The 18,401-nt window shown below is 36.5% G+C and overlaps 2 protein-coding genes and 1 long non-coding RNA gene across 4 annotated transcripts; all 3 read right to left on the reverse strand.

The window, feature by feature from the left end:
* Nucleotides 1–4,509: 4,509 nt before the first annotated feature.
* LOC132180711 (7-deoxyloganetin glucosyltransferase-like) lies at nt 4,510–6,044 on the reverse strand. The gene is made up of 2 exons (XM_059593618.2): nt 5,525–6,044; nt 4,510–5,441 (listed from the first exon to the last, which is right to left on the reverse strand). The coding sequence occupies exons 1-2, from the start codon at nt 6,042–6,044 to the stop codon at nt 4,510–4,512; spliced, it is 1,452 nt and encodes a 483-aa protein (XP_059449601.2).
* A 1,432-nt stretch (nt 6,045–7,476) lies between these two features.
* Nucleotides 7,477–9,025, reverse strand: LOC132180266 (7-deoxyloganetin glucosyltransferase-like). 2 transcript variants are annotated; one of them, XM_059593018.2, is made up of 2 exons: nt 8,494–9,025; nt 7,477–8,408 (listed from the first exon to the last, which is right to left on the reverse strand). In XM_059593018.2, exons 1-2 carry the CDS (start codon nt 9,017–9,019, stop codon nt 7,477–7,479), a joined length of 1,458 nt encoding a protein of 485 aa, XP_059449001.2. In that variant the 5' UTR covers nt 9,020–9,025. The 2 variants fall into 2 exon arrangements, with proteins under 2 accessions (XP_059449001.2, XP_088372657.1); XM_088516531.1 differs by having other exon boundaries at nt 7,477–8,330; nt 8,494–9,019.
* A 6,484-nt stretch (nt 9,026–15,509) lies between these two features.
* LOC148585200 (uncharacterized) lies at nt 15,510–18,043 on the reverse strand. Its single transcript, XR_015912172.1, has 2 exons — nt 17,910–18,043; nt 15,510–15,789 (listed from the first exon to the last, which is right to left on the reverse strand). It is a non-coding gene; the product is annotated as an uncharacterized LOC148585200 (long non-coding RNA).
* Nucleotides 18,044–18,401: the final 358 nt, after the last annotated feature.

Genomic DNA, 18,401 nt, shown 5'->3' on the forward strand with positions numbered 1-18,401 from the left:
TACTAGGAATAGAAGAGTGTGCAATAGATTAACTATTCCTATTTATTTGTTTGGTTATAACGCTGTAATAGACTAGCTAGTCATATTCTTTAGTTTGGTACAATGCAATATGTTGGTGAATGAAATTATATTGTGATCAAATTTCTTAAAATACCACTATAATACAAATACAATTTATATTATTAAGGACTTTTTTTTTTTGGAAACATAATTTTATTCATGGATCAGAGAAGAGAGAACCAGTGAATCAGAGAAAAAAAAAAAAATCCGTTTTAGTTTAAACTATGCAGAAACATAGAATCAAACATGTAGATGGAAAATAAAAAAAAATCGAAAACAAAAATCCAAGAAACATAATATATTATAATTCAGTTTTAGTTTTATAAATCAAAAAAAATAAAAATTCCGTTTTAGTTTTATAATTTAATGAATCAGAGAAAAAAAAAAAAAAAAAAACATATAGACGGACCCATATTGGTATAGTGAATCAGAATCAAAAAACATATTGGTACATATAAACTATGTAGAAACGGTACAAAAAATCAAAAGAAATAAAAAGCATAATAAAATAAAAAAATAAAAAATAAAATAATAAAAAAAAAACTGAGAACGGTACAGAGAAAAAAAAAATCCGTTTGTACTTGCAGAAAAACTATACTAAAAGAATCCGAGAAAAGAGAGAGAGAGAGAGAGAGAGAGAGAATGAAATATAGAGATGTAGAGACGAGAAACAGTAAGATAGAGAAAGAAATATAAAGAATCAGATAGAACGAAATATTCAAGAAACAGAGAAAAGAGATTGAAGAGAAGAGAGGGGGAGAGAGATACCTTGTGCAGAGAAGACAGATCGTGGGTGTGAGAAGAGTAGGGGGTTTTGTGGCAATTTACACAATAATTTTAATCCCACAATAAAAAATTAGCTAAATCACTCGTTTTTTAGTAGCTTAGCTAGCTAATCTGTGTGTATGAGATTAGTAGTCCTATGAGAATAAACTATTCCCAGGAAAAGAGTGTTACCAAACAAAGGACAAGCTATACCTAATGTTAGCTCGTCTAATCAAAGGGTATATTCCGCAAACCAAACGTGGCCTAAAGGTTTTCGATTCGTGTTCTCATGTTGGGTTTAATTATTTTGAGGCCTGAATATAGGTCTAGAAAAGTCGAACATAACCCAACCAATTTAATTTAATGGGCAAAACCCTAAAACTTGACCCGCCAATTTTTTTATAAAGTTTAATTTCACATAGTAATTAGGCAATGAGAGACTAGCATTTATTACTATTTTTATAAACCATCTACTTTATGTGAGCTATTTATCATCTTTCCTATATAGGATCGGGTGTTACAATATAGGATAACTCTAACATAACCCGTTTAATTAAACTGGTAAGATTCTTCAACTCTAAGTCTCTAACCCATTAATTTCGTGTTAAATCCGCGAGTTGCGTCAAAAGTTACTAGTTCTAATTTTTATGTTAGGCTATGTTTGTTCTGACGTAAATTGGTTTATGAGAGAAAATAATTTTAAAAAATAAATCATTAATTTTTCATTGTTTGGTAGAGACTCTAAAAATAGTATTGAAAACATATATATTTTTTTTTCCCCATTGTTTGGTTTGTACGAAAAACCTTTTACCACTATAATTTAAAGGAGAATGTTAGGTGTTCTATTGATCTTAGGTGAATATTATTTTTTAAAAAAGCAAAAAAGAAATTGACACTTATTTCTCTTACCTGGTTTTTAGAAAATATGGAAATGTTTATCCTAACTCTTAAGTGGATATTATTTTCTAAAATTCGGATGAGAGAAATAAGAGCCAGTTTTTATTTTATTTATTTATTTTTTAAATAATATCTACTTAGGACTAGGAGAACCCCTAACATTCTCCTAGAAAATATAATATGACGACGAGAACACATGTACAAGAGAACACCTAACATTTCCCAATTTAAAATCATTAAAAAAAAAAAAAAAACCCCACTTAAATATTTATATGACAAAGGCAAATACTGTGGCCAACAATTAAAAAAAAAAAAAAAACCCTGCAAACATGGTGGGAGGAGGATTTTGGTCTCTCACCAAAGGCCTGATTGGCTGAGAGATTTTTAAGTCAAATAACTGAGAATCTTCTTTTATTGCTCACACCATTTTATTTGCCATTGTTCTTTCGTAAAATTTTCTCTACTTTTATTGCTCTCTATGTGAACTTTGATCCTTTATATCCCAACTCACATAACTGAGAATCTTCCAATGCATTTCTCAACATTTCCTTCTGCATTCCAGCAAACCCAATTTTCACCCTTAATCACTGCATTTTTTGCTAATTGCTTTTTGTTTTATAAGAAACAAAAAATTGGCCTTCTTCTCCTTTACTAATTTGAAAAGCTCCCAAACTATCCGAAGGTTTCTGAGCCATTGGGAATTCCAACGAAGAAGAAGACTCATGGTGATTAGTTGCTTTCTTAGAGCAGCACTTTGGAATGGCAAATTGTGATTGATATTGACAAATGTTACACTGCATACTATAAATTGAAGCGTATCCTACAATGTTGGCATGCCAATCTTAACCAACTTTTGAATAAGTTTTTATTAAAATAAAAAATTCAGTAGTTGATTGGAACCGTCACATCAGTATTGTGCGAAAACTATGTGGTAACATTGTAGTATATAGCATTATTCTAAATTATAACTCTCTAGTCTTTTGAGTTATTTTAACAGTGGAATTCTTCAAATCCCGCGTTTTCAAATCGTAGGTTTTGAAATCACTAATTTTTAACTCCTACGTTTCAAAACTACAAAACCAAATGGACCTTAAATCAGAACCCTCTAAAAATATAGACAAAATGAACACTTATTTTTATATTGTTCCAATGAGAGGTAACAGGCCTTCCCCTAATATGTAAACCCTTGGCACTCAAACATAATATTAATAACAAAGAAACAAGCCAAACTTCAATTGTTTACACCTTTCATGCAGCACAAAGGAATCTTGTCACAGTGGCAATGAAGCATCTCAAGTTTGTATGCCTCGGTAGTTGGAGCAGCTTTGAACAATAATGAACATGATGAAAAGGAGCACAATCATCACCATAATTGCAAATTGTACAAGCTTCTCCATTATTCTCCATGAACCCTTGAGCCAAAAGCTAGGGTTAAAAGAATGATCTCGTGGATATTTATAAGAGAGATGATTGAGCTAATTTTGGCATGCTATTAATAGACAATTATTACCCAACTTGAATTCCATGGTAGGATTTTAAAAATATTGTAGTGTCTTTGTTGGTGTTATTGTGAGTTGCCACAAGACAAAGATACAATATGGACCAAAATTGACAAGAGCTTGAATTTGGTATTAATAATTGAGATTACTAATCTCTTGACCATCTTTTTGTACAAATTAATTTATCATTGATTTTGTGTGGGTTCCTCATATATATTTAATGGTGGATTTGCTCATCTATTGTATGAAGATGAGCAAAAGATGAAAACCAAACATTTCTCTTAATAATTTCCTTTCTTTGAAATTCTATTGTTAATGATTATACGAATTTAATCAGTTGATCTTTGGATTAGAATGGCCTTTTGACGTTTTGAAAGCTTGTATCGTCTGATTGTTTATTCATTAAAGGAATTAAGGATGCTCTAGTTGTTAATTTGTTTGAAAAAGTGTTGTGAAAATGATTTTTGTGAATTTAGAGATGTTATATGTTTGTGTGTTTGTTAAAGTTTTTGTTTTAAGAAGAGAAAACAAAAAATATAAAATAAAATTTTTATCAGATGGAGCCTTTTCCTCCGAATTAGAGAAATTTTTTCAAACTTGAACTACTAAACTGACATGTATTCAAAATGCATGTGATTTTTACATGCTCTATATACTTTTTAGATCTTTTTTATAGTACTATACATGTTAGTTTAATAGAGTGATCAAGTTTGAGGAGAAAATCTACAAATATCAAAGAGTGCTTACAAAAAAGAAAGAAGATTGGAAGAATGATATGCTTTCCCATATGTTAAATATTAAAATTTCAGAGCTTTTACACATTTATCTCTTACTTGTCTCTTTCCCAAATTGACCATGAAATGTAATGTGAGATGGATAAGAGGTGAGAAAAAGATAAAAAATAAAAAACATTTCTTTTAAAATTTTAGGAGTTAGTTCCCTTCCAAGCTCAAAATGAAGTTTCTTTTAGAATAGTCCCAACAAGGTTTTCAAAAAAGATAATATAATTTAAATGAAGTAAACATTATTAGAATACCTATAAAGATTATGCATGAATCTAATTATCCAAGGAATGGGCATTAGGCAAGATGTAGAGGCCCTTTCAAGTGTCTTAATGGCTTTTTAATATGGAATTACTAGAGTTGGTAAATGATGTCATTTATGTTCATATTAAATTTGGCTGGATTTTCTCCCAATAGGCAGCAATCAAACAGATGCAGAGTATACCCAAAATTTTCAATGATGGTATTGGTAGTTCTTTTTATTATTATCACTTTCTTTGAGCCATCTATAAATTTAATAAAAGCACTTCATTCACCAACTTGTCTAAGTTGATGGATGAAGACCCATGTGGACCAGTTGCCTCTTCTGCCAATTTTTTCCACTCCATGACCTTTTTCTTCATTTTCTTATTCTTCTTTTCATCCATGAACTCCCTCACAATCTTTTCTACTTCCCCACTCTTGGCACCATTACAAATCTCCATGCCAATGCCCCATTCATTGCAAACATACTTGCAGTTTGTTTGTTGATCCCCAAAGAAGGGCCAACAAAGCATGGGCACTCCTGCACTAACACTTTCAGTAATTGAATTCCACCCACAATGAGTTAAGAACCCTCCAATGGAGGAGTGGTTCAACACTTCCTCTTGAGGGCACCAACTAGATATTAGTCCTCTTCCTTTAGTTTCTTCCACAAACTCAGGCAGCAAAATCAAAGAATCACCAACAACTAAATCAGGCCTAATTATCCATAAAAAAATGAGCTTGCTATTTGCAAGTCCCCAACCAAACTCAGCTAGTTGTTGTGGTGTAATGACAGCAATGCTGCCAAAATTCACATAAATCACTGAGTTGGGTGCCTTAGAGCTAAGCCAATCGAGGCACTCAGTTTCTTCTTTCCATAAACTATACCCAATTGATTTCAGAGAGTCATTGGATGAGTGATTGAGTAGTAGTTGTTGAGGGCCAATGGCATATACACAAGGAAACATGGGGGAGAGAGCATCCAAAACTTCCTGCTCTAATGCATCAAATGTGTGAACAACGACTCCTGAAGCTTTAGGAGCTCTCTCTACTGCATCAGCAGCCATTTTGAAGAAAGCATCATTTGGATCTGTAGTACGAATAGAAGTTGGGAGATCTCTCAATCGGATTTCTCTCATACCTGGAACCCAGTCTAAAACTGTGTCTAGGTACCCATTTGTCAAATAACTCTCATCTGCAAAAAGAAAGGATGTTTTTAGTTTAGAAACTTGTAATCAATCATAATACTAGAGATAATCCAAGAATATTTCAATATACCTTTAAGGGGTGTGAGGCCTTTGTCCCTGAGAAAAGGAAACTGCATAAAACCCATTAAGCTGCAAGCAGAGATGGTGAAGAGCATTACAAGAGGGATTCCAAGCTCTCGAGCAGCAGTGTGAGTGAATGCCATGAAACCATCTGCAATAATGCAAGTGACTGGAGGATTGTTTGAAGCGATTGTAGTGTTGAGTTTGAGGAGGATGTTTGAAAATGGAGCCAAGAAGTTTTCCATAATAGATTTGCAAAGAGCATCAATGTCTTGGGTAGCATTGGAATCCGAAGGAGGAAGGCTGTCTGGAATGGTTTCGAATTGGAAGTCAGGCAACCCATCTAAGGAGTTGAGACCTCCAGATTTCAGAAAACGTTTGTGGTTGAACTCAGTATTGACAAAGGTTATGTGAAAACCTTTGCCATGGAGAAGGTTTGCAAATTTGAGCATTGCCTTTATGTGGCTTTGAACTGGGCATGGAATACAAACCGCATGAGCCTTATCAGCTTTTACCATATTGGAATCCATTTCCTTCTATCTTCCTGCTCTGTATATATATATATATATATATATATATATAATGAATATCTTTTATCTCCTTGGCGTCAGACCACATTATTTAATAAAATATATAATTATCACATTCATTTTTCTAAGAATATATTGCAGGCATTTTATACCCATGTCAGTTTATATAATAAGCCAAATTGAAAGATATTTCTCAAATGAAAAACTTTTTCCCTCAAATAACGAGCCCCACTTCTTTTTTTAGTTTTGTTTTTTTCTGATGGAAGGAGAAATTCTTTTTCTCTGGCTTTGATATTTTCTGGCTAAGATGTGTAAGCGTAATTATATAATCAACGTCATAGCAAACGAACGTCTATTTGTTGTTGTTAATATCTCTACCTTTTGGAAGCGACAATAATAAAAATATAAACTAATGGGTCGGCTAAAGCATCCAATCTTCACTAAATTCTATCCTCAAATCTTTGAATACAAGTACAACCCCTTCTATCAGCAGCTTCACCAAAATTATTTTTTATTATTTTAATTATTTTGAAAGAATATTGCACAACTAAAAAAAGAAAGAAAGTCTATGTATCAGAAATGGTTGCTTACCCTTTTTTATGCAAAGTGTTTTCCCTCCTATGGTCTCGGCAAACTATCGTCTTCTGATTGGGTGCAATCCTGGTCAAGCATGGCGTCAAATTTGTGTCCTCTAGTGAAGTATGTTCTTTGTCAAGTGTCGCTCATTACTAGGGTACGGTCTTTACAGGGTAATGGCATTGAGTTCCTTCGTTTTCTATCAAACTCTGACTATTATCAAATGTTGTGTGGCACTACGTGTTCACTCCAAGGTAAGAGCGTTGCTTGATTCCTTGTAAGGACAATGTGACATTTAAGATGAAGTGACATGGTAGTTATCCTCTGTACCACGTCTCCCATTGTTATCTAAATTGTTGCTTTGTTGGTTCACCGTCAAGGCATGCAGTTTGGGCCCAACTACCTAGCTTTCTCATCTCAAGAATGATAAGCTTTCCCATATGTCAGGCATTAAAAATTTTACAAGTAAATTCCCTTCCAAGCTCAAAATAATGTTACTTTTAGAATAGAGCCATCACAGTTTTTTAAAAAAGAAAATATAATTTCAATGCAATGCAGAATTTCTTCTAAATTAAGTTGAAGTAACTTCTTCTAAAAAATAAAAAAATTATGCATGTATCCAAGGAATAGGCAAGATGTATAGAAGCCCTTTCCAATGGTTTTTTTTTTTATATGGAATTATTAGATTTGGTAAATGATGTCATTTATTTTCATACTAAATTTAGCTGGATTTTGTCCCATTAACACAATAGAAAGTCAAACCCTTGGGCACCAATCAAATGGATGAAGAGTAGAATACTCAATTTTTTAAATGATGATACCTTTTTTTCATTATTATCACTTGCTTCTAAAACATCTATCCTTTTGACAAAAGAACATCATTCACCAACTTGTCTAAGTTGATGGATGAAGACCCATGTGGACCATTGGCCTCTTCGGCTAATTTTTTTAACTCCATGACCTTTTTCTTCATTTTCTTACCCTTGTTGCCCTCCATCAACTCTTTCACAATCTTCTGCACTTCCCCTCTCTTGGCACCATTATCAATCTCCATGCCAATGCCCCATTCATTGCAAGCATACTTGCAATTTGTTGGCTGATCCCCATAGAATGGACAACAAATCATAGGCACTCCTGCACAAATGCTTTCAATAATTGAATTCCACCCGCAGTGAGTTAAGAACCCTCCAATGGAGGAGTGGTTAAGCACTTCCTCTTGAGGGCACCAACTAGATATTAGTCCTCTTCCTTTAATTTCTTCCACGAACTCAGGTGGCAAAATTGCTGAATCACCAACAACTGAATCAGGCCTAATTATCCATAAAAACATGAACTTGCTATTTGCAAGTCCCCAACCAATCTCAACTAACTGCTGTTGTGTCATGACAGTTATGCTACCAAAGTTCACATAAATCACTGAGTTTGGTGCCTTAGAGTTGAGCCAATTAAGACACTCATTTTCTTCTTTCCACAAACTATACCCAGTTGATTTTAGAGGGTCATTGGGTGAGTGATTAAGTAGTAGTTGCTGAGGGCCAATGGCATATACACAAGGAAACATTGGGGAGAGAGCATCCAAAACTTCTTGCTCTAACGCGTCAAATGTGTGAACAATGATTCTTGAAGCTTTTGGAGCTATCTCTACTGTTTGACTGACCATTTTGAAGGAAGGGTTATTTGGATTTGTAGTACAAATAACAGTTGGGAGATCTCTCAATCGAATATCTCTCATACCTGGAATCCAGCCTAGTACTGTGTCTTGGTACTCATTTGTCAGATAACTCTCATCTGCAAAAAGAAATGATGTTTTTAGTTTGGAAACTTGTAAACAATCATAATAGAGACAATCCAAGATTTCATTAGGGTGTTATACCTTTAAGGGGTATGAGGCCTTTCTCCCTGAGAGAAGGAACCTGCATAAAAGCCATTAAGCTGCAAGCAGAGACGGTGAAGAGCATTACAATGGGGATTCCAAGCTCTCGAACGGCAATGTGGGTGAATGGCATGAAACCATCTGCAATAATGCAAGTGACTGGAGGATTATTGTTTGAAGCATTAATTGCAGTGTTGAGTTTGAGGAGGATGCTTGAAAATGGAGCCAAGAAGTTTTCCATAATGGATTCACAAAGAGTATCAGCGTCTTGGGTAGCATTGGGATTCAATGGAGGAAGGCTGTCTGGAATTGTTTTGAATTGGAAGTCAGGCAAGCCATCTAAGGACTTGGGGCCTCTAGATTTCAGAAAACGTCGATGGTTGAATTCTGTGTTGACAAAGGTTATGTGAAAACCTTTGCTGTGGAGAAGCTTTGCAAATTGAAGCAATGCCTTTATGTGGCTTTGACTTGGGCATGGAATACAAACTGCATGAGCCTTATCAACTTTTACCATCTTTGAATCCATTTGCTTCTATCTATCTTTCTGCTTTGTGTGTATGTGTTGATATATATAATGATCACCCATTTTATCAATCTACCTATTCATCATCATATCGTTTAGCATTTACCACACAAATATGCACGTAAACGAGAGGCTGCTAGCTCCTTCAAATGAGTAACGTCATTGCAAACGTCATTGAAATTAATGAAAGTTTACTTTGTATCTCTAATTTTTCGAAACGATAGCCGTTTGACTTTAAAGCATCCAATCTTCACCAAATTCCATCCTCCATCTTTGCAAGGAACAGTACCCTCACGATTCCTTCCCATCTCTTTTCTCTGAGACCGAAAGTGAATGGGCGATTTCAAAAAGCTTAACCCACATGTGACATGTTGATGTTGGGTGTGACTTGTGACCCATCACGTGGTGCTCCAAGTGTTGCTTTTTTACGTTGGCTTGAGCGTCGATATAATTTTTTCTCCTAATTTTACTTGGGACATAATTTTGTTTATTGAAAGGTAAAAAAAATTGTTTTATAGTGATTTTTTATTTTTGAAAAGTAATAAATAATAAATGATGTTAATATAAAAAGTGAATGATGTAATATAAAAGTAAAATAATGAGAATGTTTTGATGTTGATTTTTTTTTTAAAAAAAAAAAAAGTGTGAAGGGTGCTGAGGGGAGAGGAAGGGTTTAACAAAAGTGAATGGTGTGTTAGCCTGTTAGGGCTGACCCTTAATGAGTTGGCAGGTTGATCCGAACCCGACACGTCAACTCGAATTGCTAGCTCTGAATCAATAGCATTAGTTGTCGTATATGATGATGCAGTTGATCGCACAACCAATCTTAGGCTCCGTTTGTTTCGGCATAAAATATTTTTCGTCGTAAAATATTTGCAAGGAAGTCATTTTACTGAAAAATATTTTACAATGAAAACATTTTTCGGCGTTTGGCGCGCGCACGAAAAATCACTAATATTTTTTTTGTTCACAACATAAAAATACTAATATTCAATAATTTAAAAAATAAAATATAAAAATACCCGCCCGAGACTTGACTACGACCCGCCTGGAACTTGATCGGGACTAGCCCGGGACCCCGCCGGAACTTAACCAGGACCCAACTAGGACCCGAACGAACCTGCTCGGGACCCGCCTCGGATTTGACCGGGACCTACCCAAGACTTGACTAGGACCCACCCAGACTAGCCCGGGACCCCACTAAGATCTGACCGAGACCCGACTGGGTAGGTCAGGAGCGGGTCCCAGGCAAGTTTCGGCGGGGTCCTTGGCAGGTCCCATTCAGGTCCAATCGAGTCCCAGTCAAGTCCCAAGCAGGTCCGGGGCGGGTCCCATGAAGGTTCGGTCGGGTCCCAGGCGGGTTTCGATCAAGTACCGGGTGGGTCTCGAGCGGGTTCCGGTTAGGCCTTGGGTGGGTCCGAGGCAGGTCTAGTTGGGTCCTGGGCAGGTCCCAATCAAGTTCCTAGCGGGTCCCGAACCGGTCCCAAGCAAGTCCCGGGCGGGTCTAGGGTAAGTCTCAAGTGGGTCCTGAGCAGATCCTGGGCAGGTCCCGGTCAAGTACCTAGTGGGTCCCGGGCGGGTCTCGGTCAGGTCCCGGGCAAGTCCCACCGCGTCTCGGGCGAGTCCCCGTCAAGTCCTAGTCAGGTGCCAAGAAGGTCCTAGGTGGGTCTCGGTCAGGTTCCAACGAGGTCTCGGGCGGGTCCCGGTCAGGCCCCGGGTGGGTCTTGGTCAGGTTCCGAGTGAGTCCTGGTCGGGTCCCGACGGAGTCTCGGTCAAGTCCCAAGCGGGTCCCATGCAAGTCTTGAGCGGATCTCGGTCAGTTCTCGGTGGGGTCCTGAGCGGTTCCCGAGTAGGTTCGGTTAAGTCCCGTTGGGTTTCCGGGCACGTCCGGTCAAGTCTTGAGCGGGGTCTGGGCAAGTCCATGGCAGTTCCTGGCAAGGTCCTGGGTAGGTGTTGGACGGTTCTTGGTCAAGTCCCGAGTAGGTTCCACTCAAGTCCCTGTGCGGTCCTAGGCGGGCCTTGGCATGGTCTGTTGATTTTAGAATGAAATGCTCAAAGTTGAAAAATGGTTTAAGATTTTTTCTTAAAGTTAAAGAAGAATTTTCGGTCAAAAGAAAAATATTTTTCGTTGACTATTATTTTACGTCGCAACAAACACCTAAAAATACGTAAAACATTTTCTATAAATTATTTTATAGCGAAACAAACGAAGCCTTTGACTATAAACGTCCGCAAAAGAGAGAGAACGAGATCAAAAACTTGCCAAAGGCACCAGCGGAAGGACAAAGTTTACCTACAAATTGGGTTGAAAAATTTTCTTTCAACCTAATTTATAAAAATGTCATGCGTCCTCTACATATGAGTACTTATGCACTTTCTAAACGTTGAACTAACCCAGATGTCGACAACCATGAATGAGTCTCATTTTTCAAAAGTTCCACTAACTCTTTAAATTGAGTTAGAGGAAATTTTTATAAAAAAATTATGCATGAATCCAATGAATAGGCAAGATATACAAGCCCTTTCAATTGTTATATATATATATTTGAGGTTTGATATGGACACAACACAAACCCAACTCAAACCCAACTTCTTTCCTACGTGTCATTTAATTTAATTTTTTTTTTTTTTTAAACCAAATCAAACCTCTCTAAAAAATTAAATTTTCAGAAATCTAAAAATCCTCTCTCACTCCCTCGCTCTCCCTCCCGCGCTCACCCTCTCTCCTCCGGCGAGTTCATCGGCCACCGGAAATCCCCTCTCACTCCCTCGCTCTCCCTCCCACGCTCACCCTCTCTCTCCTCCGGCGAGTTCTTCGGCCACCGGAAATCCTCTCTCACTCCCTCGCTCTCCCTCCCGCACTCACCCTCTCTCTCCTCCGGCGAGTTCTTCAGCCACCGGCGAAGCTGTCCGTTCGTCGCAAGGTTCTGTCCACTGTCTGTCTCACTCTGGCGACGTCTACAGCCACCGGCGAAGCTCCTGTCTCTCTCTCACTCCTGCGAAGCCGAAGGCTCTCTCTCTCCTCCACCGGTGGTAAGTAATCCCTCTCTCTCCTCTACATTCAAAATCTAGGGGTTTTTGATTTATGTGTATTGGGTGCTAGAATAGTGTATTAGATTTATGTGTATTTAGGGTTTAGATTTCTGTTTTTTTAATATTATTGGGTTTGGATTTTTACTTCTTTTTTCGTTGGTTGAGGCTGTGTTTGTTCATGCTCGAGAAAGATAGTTTTTGGTCAGATTTCTCATTTGCATTATCAATGAGTTTGAATACTTTCTAATTTTGCTCCTATAATTGCTGACTAGACATGGTTGATTCGAATTGCATTAGATTTATGCTAGAATGTATTTCTCTGCTATACACAATTTATGCATTACCCAGATCTCTGAAATAGGAAAAAAAAAAAAGGTTTAAGAGGTCATGTGTAGTAGCCAGGATGGATAAATTGAATAGGTGTTGCCATGTTCCTGGCTGGCCTGGCTTGGCCTGGCTGTGGCCTAGTCATCAGATCTCTAAGATGCTGTGCAACGATGGTTGCCATGTTCTTGGCCTGGTTGTGGCAGAGTTGTTTGTTGATGATGTTGGTGTTGGTGTTGGTGTCCTCGATGATCAGTGTCTCTCATGCTTGCTCACCTGAAATGCAATGACATAATCTCATGCTTGTTCAGCTGTTAACGAAATTTGTTGCCTGGAGATGGAAAAAGAACCTTGACTTTGGGAGCAAAATTTGATTCTCTTAAAAAAAAACCTTCATTGATTTGGTAATTTCTCTCTGATATGTTTTTTTTTTTTTCCTTTGTAATTTCTCTTTGATGTCTTTCGTGGATATTCAAACTCGACTTGCTGAAATCAGTTTGGGATTTTCTGATAAACTCATATGGACTGCTTCTAGGAAAGGAGTATAGTTAGTTATGATACTTGGGAGGCTCTTAGGGAAAAGAGAGTTCAAGTTGAGTGGTGAAAGTTAGTCTAGTTTTCTCTAGCTATTCCAGGTCTAGAAGTTAGTCTGAAAGTTGTATTATATACAGATCCAAACCATTTTATTTATTTATTTATCTTTGATCATAAAAATTTGGTCCCAGGGTTTGCTTTTTTGTTCTTTAGTTGCTTTCTAACTCCATCTATGCATGTAAATATGTACTACAAGTATGGAGGTACTCTAAAATGCACTTGTGATGCAAGTTTGTTTGTCTTTGTCCATGGATCTTGGTTTGTAGGGGGCCTAACTAAAGTCTTTTACTCTTTTTCCCTACTTGATCAACTTTGTGCTTCCCTGCTTGGATCTAATCTGTTCAGGATATATATATATATATATTTGCAAGGTTTTGTATAGTTTTAAGCTCAGATCCGCCTGTACATGCTCCTCTCGCACCCGCACGATATACTAATGGCTTCATTATCAAGGTGTACTTGGGCTTTGCCTTTGGCTTCATTCCTTTTTCCTCTCTTCTTTTTGAAACTACTGATATCATTAATTATCTGCAGCATTTGCTCTATATATATATCTTGAAGAATTCCTTTCTCAGTATCTTTATTAATTATCTGGTGTTTGATTCATGTTGAGACTGATCAGGTATGAGCTGACAAAAGAGATAAGGAATTAGCAGCATCTTTCCTTTTCTTTCTTGTTACCTAGCTCCCTCTATCCCCAGTTGTGATTTTATTTTCTTTAATTTCAAAACCATTTCCTCTAATTTTTTTTCCCCTTTGTCTGTTGATTTAATTTTAGAATAACAAACATGTTATGCGGATATACTCATGCTGCATTGCTGCTAGCCTATGTTTATTTAGAATTTGTGTTTTCTGTTAATAAACACTAAAAAAAAAATCACTTTTATTCAATCAAGATACTTTTTTCAAACTAAAAGCAAAAAACACTCTAAAGAACCCTTTATAATGAGACATTTCATGTTAACCAAACTTCAACTTCGTAAAAAGATGATGATTTGAGTCCGTTGTGTATGAATTATTTTTAATTATAAAATAATCATGATATATAAATGTGGGTTTGTAAAAGTTCTGAAACATCATTTGAAAATCCATATGCTTTTTAAGTAATTAATTGTTTTAGAAAAGCTTGATTGCGTTAAGATCTACATTTTTTTTAAAAAAAAATTGCTGAGAGATTGTGGTAGCATCTAGATGAACAAATTATTTGTAAAGCTTATATGTCATTAAATGTACATGGTTTAGTATGAGCTGACTCATGGTATGCTGCAGTGATAGTGGGGAGCATTTTCTTCACAGCAGTCTAAAGAAAGCTGTGGTTATCAATTTGAATGAAAATGCTGTTAAGCCTTATTACTCTTTCCCTCTTTATGTTAATATTTATTTTGACCTTATATTCTAGAAATCAATGCCCAAATCAGATTTTGAAAGCTGACCAACTTTGGAGTAATTTAAGTGCTCTCATGTTTTTACATTTATCTGGTTAGTGGTGAAATACTTTGAGATCATATCCAATCTCTTGCTAGAAGCCCTTTGTTTAATAATTTATGTGGTTACCTTTATGTCAAATTTTAATTGTCAATTTATCCCAAAACATACAGGCTTTGCAAGTTGGATAAAGGCAAATCTAGCTCAATTCCACTGCCAACAACTCAGGCCTCAAGGATGCCATTTCCTGAAATACAGTACCCTCAGCCCGCTTCACCTGTAAAACTATTGGGTCATGCTGGATGGTTGCTGCTATTGAGACAACAAGTGTATAGCAAGGTTTTTTTAACAGTAAGCTGCAGTTTGAGATGTTGCTGGTTGCTTGGTTTGCTATGTGATGGTTTGGCTGATGTAGTTTGTTACTTTGCTGGTTGTAATCTATATAGTTGTAGTGTTCAGGAAGCTTGTTGTTTTCCTGGAGTTTTTGGCTAAATAGCTAGAGTGCATTGTATTCATTAACTTTTTTAAATGAAAGAGTTACTCATTAATAAAAGAACAACCTTGAAAGGTGAAAAGCTCTATGCTTTATCATTCATTTTTATGTTGGTTTATCTTTGTTCATCGAGCAGGCAATAGTGAGGAAGAGTACAGATGAAAAAAAAAAAATAGCAATTAAATAAATGCAAAACGCCCAGAAAAATAGTTAGAGTGAATCACAGACAATGCCAGCAAAGCTTCATATTTTTACCGGTACAAGGTATTCTCCAGCGTCAAACGCCAGGAATACAATTCCCCGCGTTTGCTCTCTTCCACGGTGTTTTTTGGGCGCCGGGAGAACCTATTTTTATTTTTGTAGTGAGCACATATTATTCTTCATTTTATTCATTTTTAGCCTTTGACTGAAGGGAGCTCAGGCATTTGCTCTTATTTTTATGCTCACCTTTTGAATCAGTTTATTTTTAATGTAATTTTTTTCTGATTATGTTGTGCTTGAAAACCATTAATTTAAATATATGATTAACTACTTGAATCAGAACCAAACTCTATCAGATTTATGCTCTACCGGAGCTAACTCTATCTAATGTACCCATAGGGTTCATATCACATGGATTTATAGTACACATTTCAAAATTAAACATTTGCATTAGAAATTAAACGTTTGGAATACACATTTTCAACACAACTCCACATTTGCATTACAAATTAAAAAAAAACTAATACAAATCTTCATGGCAGTCGTTTATAGTACACATTTCCACCATTACATGCACCACAAAAGTGGTTCTCGTTATCAATGGATATCCAATCAAAGGCCGTTGCACCATTAGCGTATTAGTCTTCAGACTCCATTACAGCACCCATTTGTCCAAATAGTCTTCAGACTCACTCTCATTAACCTGCAATTTGAACATAATAAAGCAATGATTGAAAAAAAAAAAAATAACTAGCAAAAAAGTGCAAACCCTTTATTTTCCAGTGCATAGGGACACCTGCAAACAATTGCATTTCAAATTCTAGGGGTTCCTACCTACAACACAAACAACTAAAGTTGAGAGAAGTTTTTGAGAAAGGTAATCAAAGAGCAAGATCAAGCTGATAAGTTTTTTTTAAGCGAGTAGATTAACTCAAATGAACATTGTCATTTAATCACAACAATCAGCAGGTTCTACAATACTTTTTAAATCTCCTTGAGATCATCTACTGGGCCCTTGCCATCTGGAGTATCTCCCAAAGGTAGAAGTTCTATTTCACAGCCATTGCAACAAGAACAGTGGACTAGATCTAGTTGTACTCAAGTATAACATTTGAGTGAAAGATTTGCATAACTTCTTGATGGGTCCAAACAGTACAGATGGGTTCGTGCACAACACTTGCAAAATATTTTCCATCCAGCATTAAATATTGCAAAGTTTTTTATTTCTTTTCTTGGACTCCTAGATGGATAAGGGCCAGATTTTCAAAGTTATTACTGGCACAACAGCATCAGAATTTTAGTTATGAACAGAGCCTAAACTACATGCTTTCAACTGTTTGCAAATTTTCAATCCAGAGGAGGTGCCTGACCTCGATAAGAGAATTTTTGATTGTTCAACCAAGCCTTAAAGATAAATATTAGAACAGATCCCCATATTTCGAAGGTCCTCTGTATTGTTGAATAGGTTTTGAATCTACCCCAACGACCACCAGGTGCAACAGAAACCTTTTGTCCTAGTTGTGATAGAAGAGACAGATATTTGAGCTGGCATTCGACTATCTATCAAACCCTACTTCAATTTACATGACATAGAATGAAATCATGGTTTAAATACACTTCCATTTTTCTTCAATTTTTTCATATATCTCTTCCTAAGATTCCTACACCTCAATTTCACTAACACTGATATTTCTCCATTGAGCTCTGGCTCAAATGACACTTCCTCCCCGCAAAGAATGGGATTGAGGGTGAAGCGATGGTTCAAGACCCATGGGTGCATGGGTAACTTACCAATGAAAAAACGCTCATATATATTTCTCTCAAAATCTCACATAAGATGTGTAACCCACCTAAACAACAACACTACCACCACCAACAACAATAAATTTGGGACACACTCAAGCTGCCTTGCTTCACACAGAGTTGGGTCCTTCATAATTGAATCCCAGACCCCAATTCCAAATCTGTACTTTTCTTAACTGAATTCAAACTCACTAAACCCCAAATCCCAAACAATAACAAAACAGCCAAGCAAAAATTTTCTTTCAAATTCCATATAATTGAAAACTCAAATCAACACCCATTTCACCTCAACGGATTCTCCCTCAGCTCGCTTGAACCAGGCGTCTTCTTTCCCAATCTAGAAAAACTAGGATAACTCACTACAAAAGTATACCATTATTGGTGTACCTGAAGGACATATTGTGAAATTCTTTAGTAAGTTGATCAATTTAAATGATAAAACAGGTTTATCCTTGGAACAATGAACAGTGCCATAAGTCTAAAAATTTGATTTGAACAGAGCAATGAGGGCTTTGGATGTTAAATCAGACCTCCTACATCTTCTAGTGCAGATACTAAATGGCCATTTGGACACCAATTGCATGCAAAATAATCAATCCCATTACCATTCATATGAAAAATCCAAGCAAGTAATAAGAAATAAACAGTTTCATTTACAAGAAGATGGCAGTGCAAGAACAGAAATCTAAACCCTAAATACACAAAAATCTAAACCCTAAATCTAAACTCTAAATACACTAAAGCCCTATTATGTTCGAAATTCTTCAAAGCTCTATTCTTCAATGCTTCGAAATTTCACCATGAAATTCAAACCAAAAACTATTTTTCTAGGGCATGAACAAACACAGCCTCAACCAACAAAAAAAGAAATAAAAACCCTTACCCAATAATGTTCAAAAAACAGGAGCCAATAGTGTTCAAAAATCTGAACACACAGAAATCTAATACACTATTCTAGTAGGCAATAGTGTTCAAAAAGCCCTAGATTTTGCACATGGAGGAGAGAAAGGGATTACTTACCGCCGGTGGAGGAGAGAGAAAGCCTTCGGCTTCGCCGGAGTGAGAGAGACAGGAGCGACGTACGGACAGCTTCGTCGGTGGCCGAAGAACTCGCCGGAGGAGAAAGAGGATGAGCGCGGGAGGGAGAGCGAGAGACTAAGAGGATTTTTGGATTGTGAAAGGGGAAAAGACGATGGTATGGTTTAAAATTCAAACTTTTATTTTTTTTAAAAAAAAAAAGACACGTAGGAGAGAAGTTGGTCTTGAGTTGGGTTTCTGTTGTGCCTTTAACATTTTTCTATATATATATATATATATATATATTTTGAGAACAGTTTTTTATATGGAATTGTTAGATTTGGTAAATGATGTCAGCTATGTTTATATTAAATTTAGCGGGATTTTCTCCCATTAACACTGTAGCAAGCCAAATCTTTGGGCAGCAATCAAGAGTATATGCTAAATTTAGCTGAATTTTCTCCCATGAACACTATAGCAAGTCAAATCCTTGGG

The sequence above is a fragment of the Corylus avellana genome, chromosome 5 (assembly GCF_965113065.1).
Source record: "Corylus avellana chromosome 5, dhCorAvel1.hap1.2, whole genome shotgun sequence".
NCBI classification, from domain to species: domain Eukaryota; kingdom Viridiplantae; phylum Streptophyta; class Magnoliopsida; order Fagales; family Betulaceae; genus Corylus; species Corylus avellana.